Source organism: Ricinus communis, chromosome 3 (genome assembly GCF_019578655.1).
Source record: "Ricinus communis isolate WT05 ecotype wild-type chromosome 3, ASM1957865v1, whole genome shotgun sequence".
NCBI classification, from domain to species: domain Eukaryota; kingdom Viridiplantae; phylum Streptophyta; class Magnoliopsida; order Malpighiales; family Euphorbiaceae; genus Ricinus; species Ricinus communis.
In genome coordinates this window covers 26,678,686-26,706,265 of record NC_063258.1, presented here as the reverse complement: position 1 = coordinate 26,706,265, position 27,580 = coordinate 26,678,686, and the positions used below count along the sequence as shown (strand labels likewise).

The following is a 27,580-nucleotide window of genomic DNA, read 5'->3' as shown; positions in this document are numbered from 1 at the left end:
CGAGTCACTCGGACTGCTTTTATTATAATTTCTTTTCTTCCCTCAGCTTTTACTTTTCTTTCTTTCACTTTTTGTGCCCTCGTGATACCCTTCTCTTCTACATAACCTCTCTCTTTCTCTCTCCCTCCGCACAGACACTGTTTTTAACTCTCTTTCCCTCGCTTTCTATCTTACATGGAATCTCACCGGAAAACCGCTTCTTGTTTTGTCCAAAACCGGCATCAAAGACCACCCATCAAACCCGCCTTATAAGGAGAACGTCATATTCAATCCTTTTGGCTCGTTTTATTTTCCTCGGGGGTGTTATTCCAATGGCGCTAGTTTTTGACTGTGTTTCTACTTTGTTAACTTTCCTTCTTCTATTGCTGAGTCACGGCCGAGTTAACTCAGAGCCCGTACAAGACAAGCAAGCCCTCCTTGCGTTTCTCTCCCAAGTTCCTCACGCTAATCGTCTCCAGTGGAACCAGTCTGACTCTGCTTGCAACTGGGTTGGTATCGTCTGCGACGCTAATCTCTCCTCTGTTTATGAGCTCCGCTTACCCGGTGTAGACCTTGTTGGCCCGATACCATCGAATACCCTTGGCCAATTATCTCAACTCCGAGTTTTAAGTCTCCGGTCGAATCGTCTTTCCGGTCAGATCCCTTCCGATTTCTCTAATTTAACTCTCCTCCGCAGCTTATACCTTCAAAACAACGAGTTTTCCGGTGAATTCCCGCCGAGTTTGGTTGGGCTAACTCGGTTAGCTCGTCTTGACCTTTCGTCAAACAACTTCACTGGGTCTATTCCATTTGGCGTCAACAACTTGACACATTTGACACGTCTTTATTTACAAAACAACAATTTTTCAGGCACATTACCCAGTATTAATCTGTCAAGTTTAAACGACTTTGATGTATCCAACAACAGCTTAAACGGTTCAATTCCGTCAGATTTAACTAGATTCCCAGCTGCTTCTTTCGTTGGAAATGTAAATCTCTGTGGTGGCCCATTGCCGCCGTGTTCTCCATTTTTTCCTTCACCGTCCCCAGCACCTTCAGAAAACACTTCACCGCCATCGCTAAATCATAAAAAGTCAAAAAAACTATCAACTGTTGCGATTGTCTTAATCTCAATAGGCGCTGCTATAATTGCATTTATACTCTTATTACTGCTGGTACTATGTCTAAGGAGGAGAAAAAGGCACCAGCCCCCAAAGCAACCAAAACCAGCGGCCGTCTCGACAGCAGCACGTGCAGTGCCAGTGGAGGCAGGAACATCGTCATCAAAAGACGACATAACCGGCGGTTCAACGGAGGCAGAGAGGAACAAGCTAGTGTTCTTCGAAGGGGGGATTTACAGTTTCGACTTGGAGGATTTGCTAAGAGCGTCAGCAGAAGTGCTGGGGAAAGGAAGTGTAGGAACATCATACAAGGCTGTTCTGGAAGAAGGGACTACCGTTGTTGTTAAAAGATTAAAAGATGTTGTTGTGAGTAAAAGAGAATTCGAAATGCAAATGGAGAATCTTGGGAAGATTAAGCATGATAATGTTGTTCCATTAAGAGCCTTCTATTATTCCAAGGATGAGAAGTTGCTCGTTTATGATTTCATGGCCGCTGGTAGCTTATCTGCTCTTCTTCACGGTAAGTAATTAGTTTTCTCTTTTTTCTTTTTCTTTTTTTGAATTATTGTGTTTGACTAAAATGGTGCTCCAGCTGTTATGGTAGTCTAGGAAACTGCATATTACATTTTTTTTATTGCTTTCCCAGAGAAGAAATAAATAAAATTAAAAATGCGTTTTTGTTTTTATGGAGAGAATAAATGTTTAGAACTTGGTTACGGTGTTGTTCACTGGTAGTATTTAATTTTCATGTGCGAAAACATTCTTAGAGTGGGAGCTACGCAACATGTAGCGCGCGTAATGTTCTTTTTATTGTTTAGAATTACGGTTTGCCACCAATCGCCAAGACACACTCTCATGATTTGTAGCATAAACTAGCCTCATGATTAAACAAGTGGAGCCACCGACATGTCACTCCTCTCCGGTCAATTTTCTTTTTGTTTAACAGTAAGAGGGAGGGTAGCTTGGATTCAGTGTTTACCTTTTCTTTTTACCTTATACATGACTAATGCCCCTATTGTGTCTTTCACGCCTTTTTTTTTTTTTTTTCATATGATTTACTGGAACCTTTTCCATTGGAAGGGTGGTTTAGACTATTCGCCTATGAATCAGTTCTCTAGTTATGGGGTTTCCTTAAGAAAAGAAAGAAAAAACTTGGGAACCTCGTGTATTTTGAGACAAGATATGGATTTTCATCCAAAGCCAATAAATACATCAAATAATTTCTTCTCAAATTGATATATACTCTACAGGGGAAAACTTGTAAATTTTGGATTATCTGATTTTAGAATGCTTGTGGCTGTCAATACCAATACATTGGATACGCATAGTCTACATATATTATTGGATTTTTATTGACTGCTGTAATTGGATGAGTAATATATTTATATTATATATTAGTTGTAAAGTTCAAATACTTTTTTTTTTATTGTCCAAGTATAAAATACGTACGAATCTAAGGAGTAGCCAAGATTTTTTATTTGTTACTATTCGAGCTTTCATGGGATAGTTTTAGTACGAGAGAGTCAAAACTCATTCCGGTTGTGTCAGTATTGTGTCAAAGTTCATGGCATTTTTTGTATTATAAGGCGTTAAGCAATTTGATTTGGTACAAACAATTACGCAAAAGCATCAACTGAATAATAGGAATGGTGGGTGGTTGCAGGGAGTAGAGGGTCAGGGAGGACGCCGCTTGACTGGGATAACCGCATGAGAATAGCAATGAGTGCAGCAAGAGGTTTAGCACATCTTCACGTGGTAGGAAAAGTGGTCCATGGGAACATCAAATCCTCCAACATCCTGCTCCGACCCGATCAGGACGCAGCCATATCAGACTTCGCGCTCAACCCCCTTTTTGGCACTGCAACTCCACCCAGTCGCGTTGCAGGGTACCGAGCACCAGAAGTAGTGGAAACCCGTAAAGTCACATTCAAATCAGATGTTTACAGTTTCGGGGTCTTACTACTAGAACTCTTGACAGGAAAAGCACCAAATCAAGCGTCATTAGGTGAAGAAGGCATTGACTTGCCTAGGTGGGTCCAATCTGTGGTTAGAGAAGAGTGGACAGCTGAGGTGTTTGATGTGGAGTTGATGAGGTATCATAATATTGAAGAAGAGATGGTGCAGCTGTTGCAGATAGCAATGGCTTGTGTTTCTACGGTGCCTGATCAGAGACCTGCAATGCAAGAGGTTGTTAGAATGATTGAGGATATCAATAGAGGAGAAACTGATGATGGGTTAAGGCAGTCTTCCGATGATCCATCTAAAGGATCAGACGGTCATACTCCTCCTCAGGAATCTAGGACCCCGCCTAGTGGTGTCACACCGTAAGGTAAAAAAAAAAAATAATAATAAGAAAGGCAATGTGGTGGTGGGTCTGTTCTTGAAATGTGCACATAGTGCGTAAGTAACAGTGGTAAAGTGCGCATTTGATCAAAGGGAAGAAATGTGTTGTAAGGGTTTTCTTTTTCTTTTTCATTTTTTTTTCTTGGGTTTATTTTTTTTATTCTGCAACATTTTTACAGGTGGGGAAATTTCAGAATTTGAATTGTTTCTAGAGAGGGTTGGGAATGGGGGCTAGTTCGATGGACTGATTGGAATTTGACCAATTGATGGATGTAGTTGAGTTTTATTTAATTCTTTACTTTGGTATATCTTTTTATTTATATATATAAAAAGAAGGGTACCCCACAGTCTACTGTCCTATTGGCTCTGTACAATTTGTTCTTAGTAGGTAATTTCAATCATCATTTCAGTATGGAGCTAGCTAGCTTGGAATTAGAAAGAAAACCTCCAATCTTGGAAAATTCGAGAGCTTGTTTTGTAGTAGAATTTATAATGCCAAAACAATTTGTTTTCATTTGCTAATTTTTAAAATTTTCTAATGTTCCGATAGGCCTGCCATTAGTGTGTTTTGAAACTACGCGTGCATTGTTTTATTCTACTGAGAAGGTACTGATCCCACATGGTCACGAAAGGGAGTTGTTGGTTCTTCTTGACATGCCCATGCCAGTTCTCGTTCTGAATGACTATATATATATATGTTTAATATTATCGTACAACCAGGTCCATGGTAAATCCCGTGGGTCTAGAGTCCTACTTGATTGACCGAGATCAGCGGTCTGGTGGAGTTGAGGAATGATGGAGGATGAGATGCCACGTGTTTTGATGAATAAACAAATGAAATTTAGATGGGAAACAGGCTGGCCGGTTCTTTTACTCTTTCTCTTCTCACAGTCAAGACTACTGCCCACGCGGACCCCTCTTTTAGGCTACATTGCGTCCGCTCCCTCGCCCTTCCATCACTAACATGGTTTTGGATTTTTATTTTATTTTATTTTCCTCAAGCCTCAAATGAGCATCTTTTATTCCAGTATTTAAATTTGAAAAGCTCTACCATAATAACAAGACCAAATGCTTCCCCACTTATCACATTTTTATGTTAAAACTCTCCTTTAATTACTTAATAAAATGATATAACGGATTAATTTTGTGAATATTGTTAAACTTACTACTTATTCATTTCAACATTACTTACAGATTACATAAATAAATAAATGAAATCATAAATCGAATATTCTTAAAATAACTAAATCAAATGAGGCCTAAACAAACTTAATTTCATATAAATTATTAGAGCATTAAATGAGTTAAAACCACTTGTGACCTATTTAGCTCGTTTTGGTAAAAATTGAATTGAGTTCATTTAATAAATCAGTTAAGCTCAAATTAGAAAAAAATATCAAATTATTATACTCGTAAACTACCTCGTTTGTGAACTCATAAGCTAGACTTTGTATTCAAGTATTAATAGCTTAATATTTAAATATATAATTTATTTTTCTTTTTATTTATAATAGTTGTGTAGAAACTTCAAATTTATTATTAGAATATAATTATAGATCTCATTGAATGTCCTATAATTTTTGTAATTATCTTTTAATGGATTACTAAATAATTTGAATTGGATAATAAGCGAGTAAAATTTGAATTAGCCAAAATTCAACCTAAAAATTGATTTCATTGCATCACTGAGTATAATATTTTTGTTGTTTTGTTCATTTATAATTTAATATTAGTGGATGATGAGCAAAATATTTAAAAGTATTATTGTTGTAATTTTTTCTGATTTTTTGAAATCATTTTTGTATTAAATGATAAAAGAAACTGCCTTTTCCATGCAAAAAGAAAAAAGAACAATCCCATCAAGAAAACAATATTCTCAAAATTTTCATGGCAATATAAGTAGGCAAGGACCCGAGAACCCTGGGTAAACGCCCCCGCACAACCTCTTTCTATTTATTTATTTTCATCGCCTCTTTCTTTTAGGTGATTGGGGATTGTGAACAACGCGCCGCTCTTTCCTCTGTCTCTAATTTTGGGGTGCCCTTTTGCTTTCGACACAGCCCATACGTAATCTGCCGCGTGTTAAATTCGACTTTGAATGACGAAAGTACCCTTTGAAATTGATATCCAGCGCACGAGCCACGCGGGAGAAAAGTACGCACATTTTCCTGGTTTGGTGCACCGAAAGCGGACGCTAGCAACACTATTATTTTATGTTCAGGTAGACTTACATTACAGTCTTACTTGCAAAGCTGGTTCTTTTTGCAGCAAATATCTACTTTCTTGTCTGCTTGTATTTATATCTAATCTGTCTTTACTCCTGATTTTTGTACTCGATTAAATTTAATCTCAATGAGAATATCTTAATGATTTGTTTGAACTTTGAACTGTCCCACAATGGATTTTCTAGGTTAGACTATGGTTTTACATAAAAGAATTTAAACCATTACATTAGCTTTCTTGCTTTGCTTTAGTCCCTTTGTTGGTAGAACTTTTGATGCAAGAAACAACTAAATGAAGTTTAGTTATAAGTCATAACTGCAAAGTTTAATTAGCTAGTTGTTGAAATTATGAAATTTGATAACAACTTAAGTTATCTCTCAAAAATAAAAAAGAGAAAAAGTGACATCAATTATAAACCATGATTAATTTGGTGACAGATGATCTGCATGTATGATAATATACATTAATAAGGGCAAATCATCAAAATGGTCCAAACTTTTTCCATTTTTTTTTTCAGAGATATAAAAATGGCCCACTTAATTACACTTACATCACTCAATAAGTATGCATTGCCCATTCACATCAAGCCTTTTGATACAAGACAGAAACAAACATGGAAAAACATAATTATCATGGAGTTTAGTGAAATCATATAGGAATATCAAATAAACAAATAGAAGTGAAAATATAGAATACAATAAAATAAATGAGAGAATTTCTGGAACGTGATTAAGTGACAGTGAGAAAGCTGAAGATGTCACAAGCATTATGAGGAAGTAGCAGGCAACTTAGTTTAATCATGTTGTGGTCCCTTGCACATAAAGAGTGTCTAATTACTAATTACTAATTAGTTATTAATTATGCAGACAATCTCACTCTTAATCCCTAACCCCAAGCAAAAAAAAAAAAAAAACTTTCACAAGCAGTTGATGCTCACTTTTGTTTTATTTTATTTTTTTTCTAAAATTAATATCACATTGTTGCGTTGTTATTTTGCTCTGGTAAAAGATCCGACTGTAAAATGTAAAATGCGAGCCACCATAATTTAGTGGGTGAGCCCACCGTGGGGAATTTAGCATTGATGCTCACAAGGTGCTGCTTTAGCCACCACCAGGCCGCTTGCTCCAATGCAAACATGGAATACTAGGTACATACTTTATGTCACTTTGTTTTACTTTTAATGTACAGTTAACCTAATTTCACACTCCAGCCATTACTCCTTTCATTTGAGTACAAGCTACAGTTGCTTTCATTTCCTTGTAGTTCACCTAATCGTTGTCCCTTTCCTGTAGTTAACCTAATTTTTTTCTTTAACCCTACAAGTAACTCTTTGCCAAAGCATATATATATATATATCTTAATTTAACATAATTATATCTTTTTTACCATAAGATAATATCAAAACTTTACTTGGTTGATAATCTCCTTGTTTAAATATTTATTTGCTAGACTTTATTAAACCGGGAGCTAACTTACGTAATATGTAATAGCTGTATCTTTACGATTAACACAATAGTAATTTACCTTATGGGATCGAGAAGACGACTTGGACTTAAGGACTAAATTCATCTCTTAATTTGGTATTGCCTAATATGAAATATATTTGTACAATTGATGATTTCTTTTACAGTATGAATTCTGAGTATTACAAATGAGTATGCTTTGTTATATACATGGTTGAGCTTTGTAACGGTCCTTAAGCTACCAGTTTAGCTCCTATGTCTATGTCAACGTTCATTTTTCTGATCTTGGATGGGTTGAAGCGACCTTGAATCTAAACCCCCCAGGTACGTATAAACAAGGTCTTGTTCCTCCCTTCGCTGTAATTCTTCGGGGTTGTTTGTTTGGGGTAAGTAACTCTGCAATTCTTCCCATCTTGTTAAGACTTCTGTTGCATATTCTGATGAATTTTTGATTCCTTATGTGATTTGAGAGAGCTCTTGTTTGAGCCTGAAAATATGAGCAAAATTATTTTGGTGCTCGTAGAGACCCTTCATCTTTTCCCAAATTGCTTGTGATGAATCCATTGAAATACAAAGTCGGGAAATTTGTGTTTCCATGGTGTTAGTGATCATTGACATGACCAGATGGTCAGTCGTTTGCCACTCCTCCATTTTTTCCGATTCTTCCTCTGTTGGATCCTCTGGATTTACTGGTCTTGGTTTCTTTTTACTTCCAGTGATGAAACCCAATTTCTTTCTACCGCTGAGACCGATGTAAATAGACTTTGACCACTCAAAATAATTTTGGCTACCTCTTAGCACAATATTGGTGATTTTTGTGGTGTCATTGTGAGCCATTTTGAATGCTTGATTCTGTGTTTAAGAGGGGGGTAGATGATGAGAGGTTAAACCTGCTCTGATACCATATGAAATATATTTGTACAATTATGATTTCTTTTACAGTATGAATTCTGAGTATTACAAATGAGTATGCTTTGTTATATACATGGTTGAGCTTTGTAACGGTCCTTAAGCTACCAGTTTAGCTCCTATGTCTATGTCAACGTTCATTTTTCTGATCTTGGATGGGTTGAAGCGACCTTTTTTCCTTAGGAAAGAAAGGTTGCTCCCTTTTCCTTCTCAGCTGTGATGAGTTATGCAGCTGGGGCTGTGCTAGTCCCTTTGCCCTTTAGTTCTTGTTTATTTAACTGGGTAACTCTTTCTTCTGTTGGTCTTTAACACCTAAGACAAATCATTCTACTAAGAGTTTTCAGTGCATAATAAATAAAAAAAGGGAAAAGAAAAATGAGAGAAACATCTCAATTATGATAAGGTATTAACGGTTCAAAAAGTAAATGATATAAAGAGGAAACTCATTGATAAAGTAATCCTTTCATGATAAATAATACATTGGGGTGCTTTGGTGCGTTTAGAAAGGTACTCTTTAAATTTATTGAACAAAGAATTCTATAGATGGAAAGTGAGTTTCCAGCGAAATGAACAATGATCTATATATGTATATATATGCTCATCGACCAAGTGCAAGCATGGGAAAATGCCAAAAGACAACCAACTGTTCCAACAAGTTAGCTGATAATGGATGCAAATTGTATGATCATATATATATATATATATATAGAGTGAAGCTCAAGAAATACAATTTCTTGCCTTCAAAGTTCATTCTTGAATATGTAAATGTGAGTGAGTGTTTTGGAATACGAAAAGATAAACCTCAATTTAAACTTTGGACACTTAGCAGGAGCTTTCTGCTTATAATAAATGTATAATCATACTAAACATTGAATTTTGGTTACTTTAAACTTTTGTTTAGTGTTAGTTGGATCAGTTTCATACAATTGAAAACTGTTTACAAACCTTAATTCAATAGATATGATGTCAAGTCTCAACAACCAAATGATCCAAGAACAATAATAGAGTAACTGATGATATATATGCTTTTAAAATCACATCAGAAGCAACCAATTTTATTAATAATGACAGGTGAGGTTGGGAGGAGTTTGTATACAGAACACTACTAATTAGAGAGAACAATTTTGCCTTAATAAAAATTGAGGCATAACTTTCAATTTGGTGCTGGAGGGTTCAATTGAAACAATACTTAATGGGTACTTCAATGTTTCAAAATCTTTTGAAAGTTCATATGTATGCATAGATGAGATATAATAGCGTGTTCGGCACAATCATATGATATTTGTTTGCTCTGGACATAAAAGATGTAAACCAAAAACAGTGGTGGCCATTAAAAGACTTTTTCCATGTGCTAAACCCTTCAAAAGAAGTAGTCTTGATAAATAGAAACTTAAGATAGCACGCCAGGTATTCAAACACTATATCTCCATTACACACATGCAATTCATTATCTGTTTTTGTTTTTCTTGTTTCAAAGATTTGAATCTGTTCCTTTTTATTTTCTTTTTTAAAATTGAAAGAGGCATATCAGAAATCATTGAATAGATGATGCTCATTTCTTGGACACCATGTCAAAAAAGATTTTCCTTTCTTTCTTTCTTCCTTCCTCTTCTTTATTTTTTCCATGGATAGCCTCTGTTTCTTTTAATGGCAGAGAACAATCTTAGGCACGACATGAATGGTCCCCATCCGAATTTTAGCCACAACATGTACTGCAGCTTTTTTTACATGTATGAAAAGCTTAAGGAAAGAAAGCTAATAATAATAAAATGAACAGAGGTTAGGCTTAGAGACGATGTTATAGCGATACTCGGGCTAGAGATCTTTTTATGGATATTATGTTGACAAAGACATGAAACTGAACATTTGTGCTGCCAATTCGCAGAGACCGTAGATTGTCGGCCATTTTCTTAATTGACAACTTAAGAGAGCTTAAATAGTTATGAGCATATCTTTTGTAGGATTTAAACATCCCAACTGAGAGTGACAAGTCTTGTTCAATTGGAACTCTTGGTTACTTGACAACAACGTATCTGCTAAACTCAGTTCAAGCTTGTAATCCAGTTTGAATGTCTTACTATTTTAAACTAGCCAACGCAACTCCAAAAGAAATCTAGATGCAAGTGATGCTGGGTGCTTTTATACAGATCTGGAATTGCACGACCTTGTTAATGTCAATCCTTGAAATTTAAACTAATGGGTTACAGTTTCACTCAAAACTAAAAGTTTTTTGACAGTGTGTATGTGTAAGCCAGAACTTAATGGCTTTTTTATTCAGGTAATCTTGTTTGTTCATACACATCATAGTTTGGGTTTCAAATTTCATGCATTTGATAAAGTTTTCGACTTTCTTTCCACTGCTAAAGTTATACAGACATTGCAGAAACTAGTTATTGTAGTCCTGCTGTGAAGACTTTTAGGCAAAAATGACCATCTCATACAGCTCTTGACCTTCGTTCTCACAACCACAAAGATTTGCTCAGGAGTGGTAAGGTCTCGATTAGAACATGTCTGGACTTCTCAAAAAGTCCAATCTCCATGAACTTCCATTAATTTCAGACGTGGTATGCAAGAAAGAAGGATTTTTCTTCTTTTTATGCGTCCAGATCCTTCTTTAGGTCCTTTGTTTCCTTCCAGTCCTTTTTTCATACCCGTCTTACCATCTTGACCTGCATACGCATTTTAAATGGGGTAAGAGTTCGAGTCTATATCCACGAGAAACTCCAGGCCTTCACTTGACAGCCCCTCAATCAACTTTGCAAGCAGAATATTCATCCGTGAAGGTTGTGCTATCTGGTTCTGTTTCTTCCTCCTCTACTAGCTTATGTCGGCCAGGGGTGTTTCTATACCTCCATCAGATAACGCATCTGTCTGTGATAGGCAGAGATAATTCGCATCACACATGGGTGATGCCTCACTCAGAATCATATCAAACACCCTTTTGGCTTGTCTTGTATTACCACATTTAGCATACATAGTCGCCAATGCATTTGCAACTGGAATTTGTGACCAAAGGTCATGCCTTAAGATATAGCCATGAATAGCTCTTCCGCACTGCAATGATGCTGGATCTGTGCAAGCTGAGATTGTGTTAATGATGCTTGTTATATTAGGTCTAATTCCATATTCTTGCATTTTCAGGAATATTGCGAGCGCTTCATTGCCCAAACCATTATGAATAAGACCAGAGATGAGAGTAGTCAGAGTAACCAGGTTAGGATGGATACCAACAGCCTGCATCTCTGCAAACAGCTCTTTGGCCTTGTTGACCTGGCCATTTCTTAGAAATCCCAAAATCACAGCATTCCACGATGTTACATTTGGTGGGACACTCTCCAACTGCATCTGATAGAAAAGCCTCAAGGTCTCACCAACTAGACCCAGCTGAGCATAAGCAGTCAATAGCATATTCCACAAGGTAAGATCTTTATTCATTGTGGAGTTGAAAACTTCTTTTGCATCATGGATACTTCCACATTTGGCATACATATTGACAATGGCATTTGCAACATCAACGTCAGATTCGAGATTGTTTCTAATACAGTAACAGTGCGCTTCTTTACCAAGCTGTATATTTTTCGTATTAGCACATGCAGATAGTATGGAGTCAAGGGTCACCGAGTCAAATTTCATATTTTGAAATCTCATTAGATGACACATATTGAGTGCCTTTTCAACTAGCTCACATTGAAGATAACTAGAAATGAGCAAATTCCATGTCACTACATCTTTTTCAGCCATATTACTAAATACTAACTCAGCATCCTCAATCAACCCAACCTTAGAATAGAAATTCAAAATTGAACTACCCAAGATATTGTCCAACTCATATCCACCTTTGACAGCAATTGCGTGCCCTTGTTTACCCTCTGTAACTGCACCCAAATTAGCAGCAGCAGATAGAAAACCCAACAAAGTAACTCTGCTATACTCAATGTCTTCCAACCTCATATTTGCAAACACCTTGATTGCTTCCAGATATAACCCATTTTGAACATAACCCATAATCATCGAATTCCATGTAACCACATTCTTCTGACGCATAGCATCAAACACTTTCCTTGCATCCATTAAAATCCCACATTTTCCATACATATCAATCAAACTACTAGAAACAAAAACACACCCGTCAAGGCCCATCTTCACCACATAACCATGAACTCCTTTCCCAAACCTAATCCAATACAGCGCACCGCAAGCTTTTAACGCGTTAGGCACGACAAAATTATCAGCTAAAAGACCACAATCTATCATTTCACAGAAACCCATTAAAGCAATTTCATTAAAACCCATTCTACCATTCAAACCAATAATAGCAGCCCAAGAAAACACATTTTTAACTAACAGTCTATCAAACAAATCATTTGCAATATCTAAGCAATTACATTTTGCATAAAAGATTACTAATTTAGTTTCTATATACTCGTTTCTTGAAAATAATTCACCATTTTTAATAATTCGAGCGTGAATTTGCTGACCCGTGATAAGATCTCGCTCATATACACATCCCTGGAGAAGATCACCATAAATATCTGGTCCTATAAAGAAATTTTTGAAGTCCATTTGAGTAAGTATGTTCAAAGCTAATTGAAGTTGGCCTTGTCTGCATAGAGAAGAAATGGTATGTATATAGAATTTGTATGGAAGTTTAGAGAAATGGGTTTGGTTTGTTTTGTGAAAAGTTGAATATTTTGTATGAGAAAGATTTGGACTTGGTATGGTATTAAATGAAAGAGAAGCCATGCGATAGGAGAAAAGGGACATGGTGATGGCCTCACAATGGTGTTTTCAGTTATCCAATTTTAACTGAATTTTTATCCTTTCGGCGCTAATTGCTAACCGATAATTTGAAGCCTTGGGTCTATTTCAAAAATAAATTGAAGTATTAGGCCTGGACTGTGCTGACCTTACAGACAAACATTTCCATTAACATGGGCCCATATGTTTTTGCACAATATCTTTATCAAACTATCACAATATGAGATATATATGCACGCACATATATGTATATACATCATCTTTCTCAAAGAAATATATATATATATATACATCATATTACGTTTATCTGTAATTTCTTTTACTTTGATGAATTTATCTCTTTTTTATTTTATTAATGATAATATGTTTATAAACAATTACGAAAAGATTATCCAATTTAGGATTCTGAATATCATATCTAATTTTCCCTTTTCGTTTATGTCATTGCCTTGGAAAATATACCATAAATCTTTTTTAGCTTCCTGCTTGCAGTTAAAAATTAAGAGTTGTATTTATATACATATTAAAATTTTAAGTCTTACTATTTCACCCTTTATATAAATAAAAAGATTATGAGGTTAAATGTTTAGAAAACAAGAATGATGTAAGCATATGCAGGTTGCGTGATCTTTGAAGTTTTATTCTAGGAAGTACGTACCATTCAAGCGTTTGTAGTCCAACGGTTAGGATAATTGCCTTCCAAGCAATAGACCCGGGTTCGACTCCCGGCAAACGCATTTTGTTTTCACCATTCAGGAATCCATTATTAAAATTGACCATTCCATTTATGGTTCCTTCAAGACTCATTGAATTACTTCTCCATTTATGGTTCCTTCAAGACTCATTGAATTACTTCTCGTGCAGTTTTGACTCGGAAAACTTAAGTTTGAACCTTCCTGATATGACTGAAAGGCTCAGCTTCCTGGTTTTCCAATTCTGCTGGATATGTAGCATTGCAGCTAGCATAACTATTATTGCTGCAGCTGAAATCTTGTTGAACTTGGTAGAAGCATTACCCGGACTTACATATTCAGAGTTAGAATAGGAATCCTTATACATATTGTCATAAAGACGGATAAGAAGCCTTAACAAAGTGAACCCAAGATAGTAGGTTTATCTCAGAGATTTAATATGCATCTGGCGAAACAAGTCGCTAAGAATTTGAGGAAGCCGAAAGAAATCTTCAACCATCACAGCAAACTCCTCCATGTTACTTATCTAAGAATCATCGACCATCATTTCTCTTCTTCTATATGCATTTTGAGGCTGAAGCTGTTGGCTATGTTTATTCTCAACTACTATCCATAAAAGAGACGCGAATGCGTATATAGTTAAAGAAGCTAATGGAACCAGCTTATCTTTAGACCTGTTGGCCGCCAAAAGATCTTAGATTACTTTTTGAATCTGATACTATCCTGAAAAACCTTGCAGTAAGAAGCAAGGCTGCCAACAAAGGCGTCCTTCCAATACTGTCGACGTTTTAAGTAACATTATATATCTTGGATTACTAGTACAGAGCTTATATACTTTCAATTTGAAGAGCATTTCAATACCACTCACTGATTAGTGGAAGGTTGTATCCAAGAACTTGAAGGTCAATCATGGCAGGGGATATGGAAGGAATGATATCTTCTTGTGCCCTCATGTATTTGACTTGGGTTGATATAAATCCAGTTGCTATGGCAAAATTAAAGTTCGAAGAATCCCTTCAAATGTTCTTCGATGAGCAGCAGTTTTTTTAAGAGTTGATATTTACTCATTCGAGCGTGAACACTGATTGAGCCAAAATATAAGGGATCATGTTCAATCCTGTGGCTGGTTGTTGGGTTTTTTTTTCTTTCTTTTTTTGTTTTTTTTGACCCATGAGGAAAGCCCAACCATTGAGCATATTAAAGTCTTATTTAGACTTTCTATTTTGGGAGCATATTATTATAAAAACGTCTAGGGCTAGGTTTTTTTTTTACCAAGACTTCATATATTAAAAGAAAAGAGAGAGGTGAAGAGAGGAGAATACACAGCAGCAGAAAAGTTCCGTTTCCCGTAGATTGAACCGTTGGATCGTCGTGATTTTTGGACAGCAGCTACACAGCATCTGGGCCAATATTTTGGACGGTGGAGATCGGTTTTTGAGGTCTGGAGGTCAGGTTTCGTTGGTCTGGACAGTAGCTAATTTTTTGGTGATATATTTCTTATCTTGGCTCTATTTTGATTCCATACACCTTGATGTGCTTACTTCCAAGGATATGATGATTTTGTATGCCTCTAGTATTATCTAGAGAAGACTTTGTATTGCTCCTTTGATGATGATAGTGGATTTAAGCGGCCAAAATGGTCCCGTGGTTTTTCCCTAGTTTATAGGTTTTCCACGCTAAAATTTCGGTGTCTTTGTGTTGTTGTGTGCTTACTGTTTTAGCTCAATATCTTGGTGCATAGCAGTGATATTGTGTGTGTTCTAATTGCATTAAGAACATCCTATTTGTTTGCATCCTCGGGGTTCATTCAAGTTGGAAAAGTTTAGACAAACAGAGATTAATTCGCATTTATTTGTTTCACTAGTTTGTGGCTGTTTTTCCCATCAAATTGGTATCAGAGCCTGGTTCTTCTATATTGGGTTAAACTTGTTTGAATGATGGAAGCTAACACAAGTAGGATGATTAATTTGAATGGTTCTAATTATCATATTTGGAAAGGCAAGATGGAAGACCTACTTTATATGAAGGATTATTATTTGCCTGTGTTTAATACTGATAAACCTGAGAGTAAAACAGATGCAGAGTGGAATATTTTGCATAGACAGGTTTGTGGGTATATTCGTCAATGGGTTGATGATAATGTTTTGAACCATATCAGCGGAGAGACTCATGCTCGCACTTTGTGGAACAAGCTTGAACAGTTGTATGCTAGAAATCACGGAAACAATAAATTGTTCTTAATAAAACAGGATGATGAGCTTGAAATACCATGATGGAACTCCGTCAACGATCATTTGAATTCTTTTCAGGGAATCATAAATCAACTTGCAGGAATGGGTATCAAGTTTGAAGATGAGATACAAGGCTTGTGGCTCCTGGGCACTTTACTCTGGGACTCATGGGAAACTTTTAGGACATCATTGTCCAACTCTGCAGCAGATGGTATTATCACCATGGAATTAGCTAAAGGCGGTGTTTTAAATGAAGAGATGAGAAGAAAGTCACAAGGTTCCTCTTCACATTCCGATGTCTTGAATTCTGAAGCGGGGGGAGAAGTCGGAGTAGAGGTCCAGTGTGAAAGGGAAGCATCAAAGTAAATCCAAAGGAAAGTTTGCTGATTTTGAATGCTATCATTGTGGTAGAAAAGGGCACACAATACGGTTCTGCAGGCAATTGAAAAAGGAGAAGAAGAAGAGCGATTACAGCAATCAAAAGAACCATAAGAAAGATGAGGTACATGTTATTAATCTAACTCCTTGTGTTCCTTTGTCTTTTGATGTACCTGACAGGGTTTGGAGTGGCAAAGATGTTTCTTACGGTCACTTAAGGGTCTTTGGATGCAAAGCTTTTGTGCACATTCCTAAAGATGAAAGATCAAAGCTTGATGTGAAGTCAAAACCATGTATTTTCTTGGGTTATGGCCAAGATGAGTTTGGTTGCAGATTATATGATCCTGTCCACAAAAAACTTATTCGAAGCCGAGATGTTGTGTTTGTTGAAGATCAGACCTTGAAAGATGTTGAGAAGAAAGAGACAGTTCCTCAACATAATGATGATATTACTGATTTGGATCCAGTGCCTCCTCAGCATGTAGACCCACCTCTTGACGATGATGTTCAGAATGATGAACAACATGATCGATGATATTGATGCTCCGAGCGGAGGTGGATGAAGAATTTCATTCGGAGATCTGCAGACGTGCCACCATTTGTCCCACTTAGGCGGTCTACAAGAGATCGTCATCCTTCCACTCGTTTTTCGAGCTAATGAGTATGTCTTACTCAATCGATGGGGGAGAGCCTGAGTGTTATGCAGAGGCCATGAAAGATGAGCACAAAAGGGAGTGGGTTGAAGCCATGCAAGATGAGATGAATTCCTTACATGAGAATAATACTTTTGAGTTGGTGAAGTTGCCTAAAGGCAAGAGAGCTTTGAAGAACAAGTGGGTCTACAAAGTGAAGATCAAGAGCACACCGCACAACCTAGGTACAAGGCTAGATTGGTGGTCAAAGGGTTCGGTCGGAGAAAGGGTATTGACTTTGATGAGATTTTCTCTCCGGTCGTGAAGATGGGATCTATTCGTGTTGTTCTTGGTTTGGCGGCCGACCTTGATCTTGAGGTTGAACAGATGGATGTCAAAACAGCTTTTCTTCATGGTGACTTGGATAAAGAAATCTACATGGAGCAACCTGAAGGTTTTCAAAGTTAAGGGAAAAGAAGGCTATGTGTGTAGACTTGAAAAGAGTCTTTATGGGTTGAAGCAAGCACCAAGAGCGGTGGTACAAGAAGTTTGAGTCAGTTATGGGGGAGCAAAATTACCGAAAGACTACTTTAGACCATTGTGTTTTCTTCCAGAGGTTTGGTGATGATGATTTCATCATTTTATTGTTATATGTTGATGACATGTTAATTGTTGGCAAGAATGCGGAAAGAATTACTCAATTTGAAGATACAATTGAGCAAGTCTTTTGCTATGAAAGACTTGGGGCCGTGAAACATATTCTTGGCATTCGGATCACTCGAGATAGAGCTTTGAAAAAGCTACACATGTCACAGGAGCAATACATCGAGAAGGTGCTTCGCAGATTCAACATGGATAAAGCTAAAGAGGTTAGTTCTCCTCTTACTACTAACTTCAGGTTGACAGATAAAGATTGTCCATCTTCTGAGAAGAAGATTGAAGAGATGGATAAAGTCCCTTATGCCTCAACTGTAGGGAGCTTGATGTATGCTATGGTGTGCACACGACCCGATATTGCTCATGCGGTAGGTGTTGTTAGTCGTTTTCCTCAAATCCGGTGTAAGAAGCATTGGGAAGCGTTGAAGTGGATTCTCAGATATCTACGTGGTACTTCAAAATTAGGTATAACATTTGGAAATGGAAAGCCGATACTTGTTGGTTATACTGATTCTGATATGGCAGGAAATAAGGACAACATGAAATCCACTTCTAGATATTTGATGACTTTTGCAGGGGGAGCTGTGTCATGGCAATCGAGACTGCAAAAGTGTGTGGTTTTATCCACCACCGAGGGCCGAGTATGTGGCTGCAATAGGCGTGTAAGGAGCTATTATGGCTCAAAAGATTTATGCAAGAGATTGGCTTTGTGCAACAGCGCTACGTGGTTCTTTGTGATAATCAAAGTACTATTCACCTTGCTAAAAATTCTATGTTTCACAAACGAACCAAGCATATTGATGTGAGGTATCATTGGATTAGAGATGCACTTGAAGATAAACTATTTGAACTTGATAAAGTTCATACTGATGATAATGGTGCCGATATGTTGACAAAGGTTCTAGCAAGGGAAAAGTTGAAGGTATGTTGCTCCATCGCCGGTATGGCGAACTCTTCCTCATAAGTCAAAAAGGGGGAGATTTGTTGGGTTTTTTTTTCTTTCTTTCTTTGTTTTTTTTGCCCCATGAGAAAAGCCCAACCATTGAGCATATTAAAGTCTTATTTAGACTTTCTATTTTGGGAGCATATTATTATAAAAACGTCTAGGGCTAGGGTTTTTTTTTACCAAGACTTCATATATTAAAAGAAAAGAGAGAGGTGAAGAGAGGAGAATACACAGCAGCAGAAAAGTTTCGTTTCCCGTAGATTGAACCGTTGGATCGTCGTGATTTTTGGACAGCAGCTACACAGCATCTGGGCCAATATTTTGGACGGTGGAGATCGGTTTTTGAGGTCCGGAGGTCGGGTTTCGTTGGTCTGGACAGTAGCTAATTTTCTGGTGATATATTTCTTATCTTGGCTCTATTTTGATTCCATACACCTTGATGTGCTTACTTCCAAGGATATGATGATTTTGTATGCCTCTAGTATTATCTAGAGAAGACTTTGTATTGCTCCTTTGATGATGATAGTGGATTTAAGCGGCCAAAATGGTCCCGTGGTTTTTCCCTAGTTTATAGGTTTTCCACGCTAAAATTTCGGTGTCTTTGTGTTGTTGTGTGCTTATTGTTTTAGCTCAATATCTTGGTGCATAGCAGTGATATTGTGTGTGTTCTAATTGCATTAAGAACATCCTATTTGTTTGCATCCTCGGGGTTCATTCAAGTTGGGAAAGTTTAGACAAACAGAGATTAATTTCGCATTTATTTGTTTACCATTTGTGGCTGTTTTTCCCATCACTGGTGATAATGGTTTTTACCATGGGATTCATTAATTAACCATTGCATATTATCAGATGGGTACTGAATTTTCACTTCAATCAAGGAATCTAGATCCCTTTCTGCATTAATACCGCAATTGTAATCTTCCTGCAACCAATAAGCTGCACCTCACCAACAATTAGATCACACAGACCTTCCGAGAACAACTGTGAGATGTTTTTGTAAGATGTTATGGTGCCTCCATAGGAATATGGTCAATTCTCTGAAAACAAGATGCGACGAGACATGCAATATATCCTTGTTGGTAGTCTTGCCTGTTGATTGAGTGCTATCTGGTTTGAGCTTTCTTTATAGAATCTTCAAAGCAATGGACTTAAAGACAACAACTCCATGTTGATAGAGATCCTCGACTTATAGCCATCTGGTAATTGATCAGGAACAACGTAGCCATTAACAAGAAGCTTCCCAGAGAGATGCTCTAGTTCAGCAATTGTTTCTTCTTTATCTTCCAGGATACTTCAAGAAGGAAAGCTTGAGATTGGTGAAGATATGAAATGGCTGGATTCTTCTTTTAAAGGCACTGGCCAGACTAAACATCCAATAATTGTACGACAAGTAACCAGCTATATTTCTCTATGCAAAGATTATTAACTTGAAATATGAATAATTGAAGAAACAAAGTTTCAGAAGAAGAACTTCAAGTTCAGAATTTTTCCTTATGCAGACCATTTAGTTAAAAAGACCATCAAACTAGTTTACTATTTCTGATTGACATTATGTAAGTTTGAGTAATTTGTCTAAAATTAACCATCTCTTTCCTTTTAGCAACTACAATCCTAACGTAACTGCATATTCTTTTCTGGAGTTATAAAATTACTCCTTTACGTAGAGGAGTTCTTTTAACATGAATGTTGCGTCCTCTATCTAGAACAACCATAGAAAGAATAAAGGAATTAAATCTGATATTTAGATAATTAGATTCATCAAAGGTGACTTATGAAGTCTATATATAGTTTATACCAAAGAAGATGTATTTTCGGTAAAATAATTATTTATTATTCTATCAATATGTTTAATGATTGTTTCAATGTAGTTTTTAATGTTTGATATATATTTTTATATTAAATTATACTCTTTATGTAAAAAAATGACCATAAAATTTAACTTTTTCTTTTCATATTATTATTAAGAATAAAAGAAAATTTTAGACAGTAGCCAGCAACAAATACTTTGGTTTACATGGTGTGGTATAAATGAATTCTATAAATATTTATAAAATGTGTTTCTAAAATTAATTTAATATATTAAATTATAAATGAAAATCTATTTTATTAAATTTATAAAATTTATTGTAATTAGATTAAATTAAATTCTATATAAAATTAATAAGTAAATAACTTTCCTTTCATTTTACCTCTTTTCCTTATTTTTTTGTCTTAGATATAAAGAGTTTGAATATTCGCAGGATTAAGTTGAATGTAAATGGATATTTCAATTTGAGAAATTAGACTTTCTCAGGCCTTCTTTATGGGTCAGCTGCTACAACGCTACAAAGTGCACGCCAGATGCCCATATTAATGACTATTTTTAACCTTTCAGGATTAGACCTATTATCTATTCTTAAATGCACAAGACGACCCTTAAAAAAGAATATCGGAGAGTTTTATCATTGAAAGAAACACAGAAATGTTACTTTATGGCTATAGCCTTAGTCTTTCAAGCACCTGTTGAACTGCAGTTTTGAACTTTCCTGAAAGGCACGGCACAGCTCAGCCTTGTTGGTCTTCCAATTCTGCTGATAACATAACTAATTAGCTGTTGCGACTGAATTAATCTTGCTGGAACCTCACTAGGCTTTACGAAATTCTCAAATACTTGAAACTTAAAATAGGAATCCTTATATCCAAATCTCCATTAGAATGAAACTTACATTTTTGTAAAAGGAACAAGGTTCATATATAATTTCTTCACTAGCTTTGCTGTTGCCGCTCACACTCACTGCAGGACTTGTTAGTGGACTGGACATATATTATTTTTATTGAGCAGCTTCAATTTTGGGCTAAAGCTAACCCTGTAGTTACTTTAGGCTTGTTTGTCTCAGCATCACCTCTTTCTTTCTAACATGACTTTCATTCTCATCATCTTATATACTATATATTCATCTTTGTCTTTATTGTATTCCCATTTCATCCATCTTTTCAAGCTATTGACTATTGCATCAACGACCGGACTTGGCTATGCGCAATGATTCGGATACGGCCTAACTATTCTATCCGTTTTGGATATTATTTATTCAGTAAGAATAACTTTAATAAAATAAGAAAAAAATGTTGAACATCCCACTTTTACTAAACTGTTTTTTAAGCTCAAAATATTAAAACGTAATTTAGTGAAAATATCATATGTAATATTAAATAGATAAAAATTAAAATAGACGAAGAAGATGAGCTATATAGCATTATTATTAAAATAAAAATATAAAATTAATATGTATAATACAACTCAAATACACCAAAACTGAGTTAGTAGGTAATTTTGATGCATAGTAAAATAGCAACTGGTTAATTTACAAAAATGATTACAAGTTGTGTAGTTTGCTTGGGTAGCTTCTAATATCATCTATTTGTTCTTTCATACAACTCTGTTAGAAGTTTTCTTGCATTGTATTTTGCATTCAAGGGTAGTTTTATGCAGTGAAAATAATAAAAAGAAAAATTTGATTAAATAACACTTCATATATATTATGATAATATTCCATGTGTGTGTCTATATATATATGTATATATATGCATTCTCTAATTGATATTGTGTTTGTGCATTCATCCAATGACATTATCACATAAAAGATATTTATTGCACATAATGGTTCTTTTCCAAAACAGAAGAAATTGAATTAGATAAAAAAGAATGAGAGGAGAGACTCATGCAAATACGCAAGTATAAGGGATTAAAAATAGAAAAATAGATAGATTATTTATAGATATAGAAGGGAAGAATTTACTTGATAGTGTACTTTTCTCTTGACATTAGTGTGATAACAACAGGTCAACAAATGTATGGAGCTTAAAAAATAAAAAGAAAAAACAATTATTTTCCCTAAAATTCCTCTCTTCATTGACACTACTCTAATTCCACCTTTTTGCTATTAGAAGTCATCTTTTTAGCTAAGAGGCCGACCAAAGTGATTCTAATTCCATTCTCCACTCTCTAATGCTTAGATGCTATTTCCCACATCCTTCTTATCTCTAGTCAAACACCCCTTAACCCCCAATTCCTTTTTTCAGTGTTTAATATATATTTTTGTATAATTTGTTATATATAAAGAAATGGACTGAATAATATATCCAGTTATTGTCCAAAAATTTAATAGGAGCAATCCTTATTGATAAAATACACACTATTATTTCTAAAAGTGATTCAAATGTATAAAATATTGTGTAGTTCTTTCCATAATTTGAACTATTATAATAGCTTAAATAACGGTGCATAACATAGAAAGTAATAAGGTGATGAAACATAGTATTAATTCTCTATTGCTTTACGCTGTGTTTGGTTGAAATTTATTAAAAAAGTTATTTCGTTTGAGAGAAAAGATATGAAAAAGAAAGTAAAATAAGAATAAATTTGAAAAGAATATTTTAGTGTTATAAAATATATTAACTTATTAATTAATATAAAATTTATTTGAAAAATATTACTATTTTTTTAAAATTTAATTTAACTATAAATAATTCTATAAATTTAATTATATAAAATTTTAAATTAATTTTTAATTTCAATTAAATCACATAAATTTTAAATTTATAAATACCGTATTATGATTATTATTAAGGGGGTGGGGGAGAGAAGAAAAGGGGATCAACCAAACATGGAGCTTATAAATTGCCATGGGTTCAAATACTTAAATCTTTCTGTGAGACATGATATATTCAATGTTGTCAATTGTGACACAATATAATATGGAAAATAATGGGATTAGTACTTAATTTTGTTATTGTTAAAGAAGATGCCACCACTTGTGGATTTAATTTGTTAGGTCTTTGTACCTCCTTTTGCTAAAAGAAGAAAAAGGTGAAGAAAGTGAATTCCTCTTCTTCAAGAGTTATTTCACACATTTGCTTCTCTTGCACTTTTAACATCATTCAAGCTCAGAGTAAATAGATTCTTTTTCTTAATAATGCAAATATATTGATTTATTTACTATATCATTCTTGAATAACTCTATCTTTTATGAAGGAGTTACGGTAAAAATTATATATAAATATATTATAATTTATTTATTTAAAAGTGATTTAAAATATTATCCTATCAAGTGATAAATCAATGCCCACTTTTCTCTCATAAAAATACTTAATATATATATATGAAGCATCAACACTATTAAAAAATACTAACAGCTAGCAATCAGCAATTAGGAAAAAAGAAAGAGAAAAAGAAATAATATTCAGATGCTGAAACGAGAATCAATATCCCAAATGAATTAACAAAGTAGGGAATTTAGTGAAACAGTCACTTAAGTTTATCATAAAAAAAAAAGAAAGAAAAAGCAGTGCTTAATGATTCTTATAAACACAACCCTTACACCCGTAAATGTATCCATCATTAACTTTCTATAAAGTTTTAAAGAATATTTCACATAATGCAACGTAAAGATCATTCTTTTTCTTTATTAAATTTCTTTGTTTCTTTCTCTTCTTCTGTGTACTGAATTGAACAAGAATTTCCAATTCTGAATCCTTCATCATCAATTCTTGGGATATATTATTGGTACATAATTGGATTCAGACGAATAGAATCCCCTTTTTTTTATTTTAATTTTTTAATTTTTTGGTTTTCTTGTAGAAGACTTTTTATTGATCATTCCAAGTATCCAAACCCTTTTACAAACCACACCAATATTACTATATATCAATTTACCTTTTCAAATATCCTTATGGTTGTGTTTATTTTATGCATAATAGTCTTAGCTAGTGAATGCCTGTGTGTCGACTTTACAAGAAGGCTGGACTTGAGCAACAAGATTCTAGAAGTAGACTTGAGATTAATTATTAATTAAAGCAAAAACAAATGATAATGTTGGGTTTTTTCTTTAACCTTCTTAAGATGATTTATTATTAGTATTAGTATTACTAATTTGGATGCTAAACAAGCCATTTGTTTTTGTTTGGCACAGAATATATTGCTGACTGATGTTGGTGAAGCATCTCTTAGTATGAGTTTACTTAAGAGTTGATTGATATACTATTATTAAACCTATTAATTAATCTATATGTAGATATATGAATCATCACCAACTAATAAAATCTCAGACTTTTTCTACCCTTTATATTTTTATTTCGATAATTGTTTATCATAAACTGTAAATAAAAACAGCCCTTTAATTTATATATATTATAAAAGAAAAAAAGAACGTGCATGTTGGTCTAATTTGGGCCTTTGAGGAGTGGTCCATGGTTGGGCTTTTGTACAAAAGGGTAATGTCAGGACCTGGAAAAAGTTTTACAGAGACTGTTTCCTGTAGGGATGCTTTTGCCTCATCTTATTTCTAAGGAACGAACCTCTCCGAGCAGAATCCAAAGATGGTACAACATGCATGAGTGGTCCAAATTATTATTACTATTATTATTATTATTATTATTATTATTATTATTATTATTATTATTATTATTATTATTTCTTTTTATGCTATGAAATTAAAAATAAAAATCTGTAGGACAAGATACAAAAGAAGGCAGAACAAAAACAATTTTTTTTTCTTTTTTAAAAAAAGAAAAAGAAAAGAAAAAGAAATTCAACAAAGAAAGAAAAGGTCTGCGATCTTTATGATATTTCGACCTTTATAGTATTGCAATTCGTATCTATAAGTCTGAAAAGAGGTAAAATTATACCTCTTATCAGAAGTTATTGGCTCTCTTGCAAATATATATATATATATTACGTTAGATTTTAGTTAATTATTAATTAATCTTATAATTCATGTACTATTTTGTACTTACTCAAAGATATTAATCGAATGCTTGAATTAATTAAAAAGTTTTCAAATCTAAATAATTTATACTTATTCTTAAAAATATCATACTCGATTTTCTTTCAATAAATAAGAATTATGTGTTCGAGAGTTATCACCTTATAGTGAATGAATATCACAACTCTTATTTCGTAAAAAAATTATAATTAAGTTCTTATATGATAATTTAATTTTATGGATATGAAATTTAGTTATTATAGATATTTTTCTCCTTCAGCTTGTTAACAACATTACATATTCATGTTATAATTTAGCAGGATTACTACATATGATTAGCTTTAACCTATTCTTAATTGGCTTTTAAGAGAAAATTATAATAATAATGAAATTAATTTGGATTCTAGCATCGCCTTATTATATTTTTGTGCACATTTGCTATTTGTTTCTTTTGGGTTTATATCATAAAAATAAAATTTAGTTGGTTAATACGTTTAGAAAATCTTTGTTTTTTCTTCTAAATCTATCTTCTTCCTCTTCTTCTTCTCCTTCCTATTGCGAAATTTTGATAATCAGAGTTCCTTAGTGGTATCCTTTTCTGAAAAATAAGAGATTGTCACAATTACATTTTCAGTTCAATAATATGTCTCTCTAATAATTTTTTTTTTTAAAAAAAACTAAATTTCTTCAAAGAAAAGAAAACATCTAAATTATTATTATTATTATAAAACTTTTTGCTTGGTCGGTATTTTGCATAATCGACACCTCGGTATCGATTTTCCACAAGTAAAACAGAAATGCAATAGAAGAAAAACAAATGGGAATATTCGGTCCATGTATTTAAGACCAGACAAAAGGAATATTCACAAGGGCTGATAATGAGGGAATATCAGGACACGTGTCACGAGAGAATCTTTTTCTCCTTTTCTGCTTTTTTGTTTTTGAGAATATGATTATTTTCTTACTTTCTTTCCTTTTTAAGATTTTCTCAATAGAATGTAATTTTCTCAGTCTTTTTGTTAGTTGAATGAGTGGCAATAGATTGTAATTATTATCATTACGATTTATACATAAAGCATTTAAAATTTATATATGTGTCTTCAACAATATGTATATATATAGTGAATAGTGAAATCATATGTAGAATAGAATCCGCCTGTAAATTTGACATGCAAAAACAGAAATGGAGATGGCGATACATTAGAGAAGGAAAAGAAAAGAAAAGAAAAGAAAAGAAGAAAGAAGAGAATCTGTGGAAAAAAGGCATGGGTTGGAGTCTTGTACCAGAAGACTGAGTTAGAAAGCGACCAACCATCATTATTGCCTTCTCTTTCATTCTTTCTTTCTTTCTTTCTGCTATGCCAAGGGAATTCGATGCACTTCTTTCTTTCTTGCTTGCTTTCTTTCTTTCATGGGAGATAGAAGAATGAAGGAAGGCAATGACTTGTACCTTTATCTTTCATGGGAAAGGCATTTCTAATTACTGCTGCCTGCGACTGCAATTGGGTCGGGGCTTACTGTTATGATAATTATATTTTATACATAATAAGGTCGTTGCTCATGCATGCATATTTATGTTATATACATACATATGTCTGTGTATGGAATATTCATGCCCCAGCCTACCACTTTTAATGTATTTACAGTACCCTACACACATTTATTGGTCTTGAAATACGAATTAAAGATTGCCACTGCCACATTATCTAAAGTCCTAATTTCTAAACATTCCACAATCTTTTTAATAAAAAGTTCAAGATTTGTTAACAATAACTATGCCTATGGAGTTCTCTGTAAAATAATTCATTTTTTTTACCTTATATACTAAAATCTAAAAAGATTTGAATTCTATGTATACTTTAATCAAACATGTACTTAGCATTCTTTTCTTTTATTTTGATTTAATTTCTTAATCAGTCTAAGAGTATAGTCGATAAAAAGGGCTACAAATATCATATAACAAGTAGTTTTTTATTAATAATATTTCAAAATTAAAATTTCATTATCTTTCAGATTTCCAACATTTTAATTTTTAGAATCAATTTTCTACTTATTTCTGTAGAGGCTTCCTCTATTTCAGAGAGAGAGAGTTATAGTATATATATATATATATATATAAGCTTTAATTTATATAAAAGAAATATGACTTCAGCCATGCATGCATAACTAAACAATCTTGTGGGTGCATATTTCTATTATTAGTGGGCATGAGGAAGACAATTTATAGAACATCCCAGTGAAGTAATGGAAAAATTCTTTCATATACGGTCTAGGTCAAGATAGACATGAATGAAAGACTTGGATATTATATAAACCTTAATATTGAATTATCCCAATATATTCTGACCCGGATCCGAGTTGTGTTAAGGAAGTAGAGAAAAAAAGAAAGAAAGAACTCTTGTAAATCTAGAGAGAGAGGGAGAGAATCTTCTTACCTTCCCACCCACTTCATTAAAGTTAGTAGCAGAAGAAGATTCCCAGCTCTTAGAGCTCCTTTATTATTCTTTT

General features: G+C 34.3%; 2 protein-coding genes and 1 non-coding gene across 3 annotated transcripts; 2 read left to right on the top strand and 1 right to left on the bottom strand.

The window, feature by feature from the left end:
* On the top strand, positions 1–3,790 carry LOC8276226 (probable inactive receptor kinase At2g26730). The gene is made up of 2 exons (XM_002529297.4): positions 1–1,620; positions 2,764–3,790. Exons 1-2 carry the CDS (start codon positions 312–314, stop codon positions 3,426–3,428), a joined length of 1,974 nt encoding a protein of 657 aa, XP_002529343.2. The 5' UTR covers positions 1–311; the 3' UTR covers positions 3,429–3,790.
* A 6,487-nt stretch (positions 3,791–10,277) lies between these two features.
* Positions 10,278–12,876, bottom strand: LOC8276196 (pentatricopeptide repeat-containing protein At5g55740, chloroplastic). The gene has a single exon (XM_015725486.3). It carries the CDS (start codon positions 12,800–12,802, stop codon positions 10,856–10,858), a length of 1,947 nt encoding a protein of 648 aa, XP_015580972.3. The 5' UTR covers positions 12,803–12,876; the 3' UTR covers positions 10,278–10,855.
* A 585-nt stretch (positions 12,877–13,461) lies between these two features.
* Positions 13,462–13,533, top strand: TRNAG-UCC. The gene has a single exon. It is a non-coding gene; the product is annotated as a tRNA-Gly (tRNA).
* Positions 13,534–27,580: the final 14,047 nt, after the last annotated feature.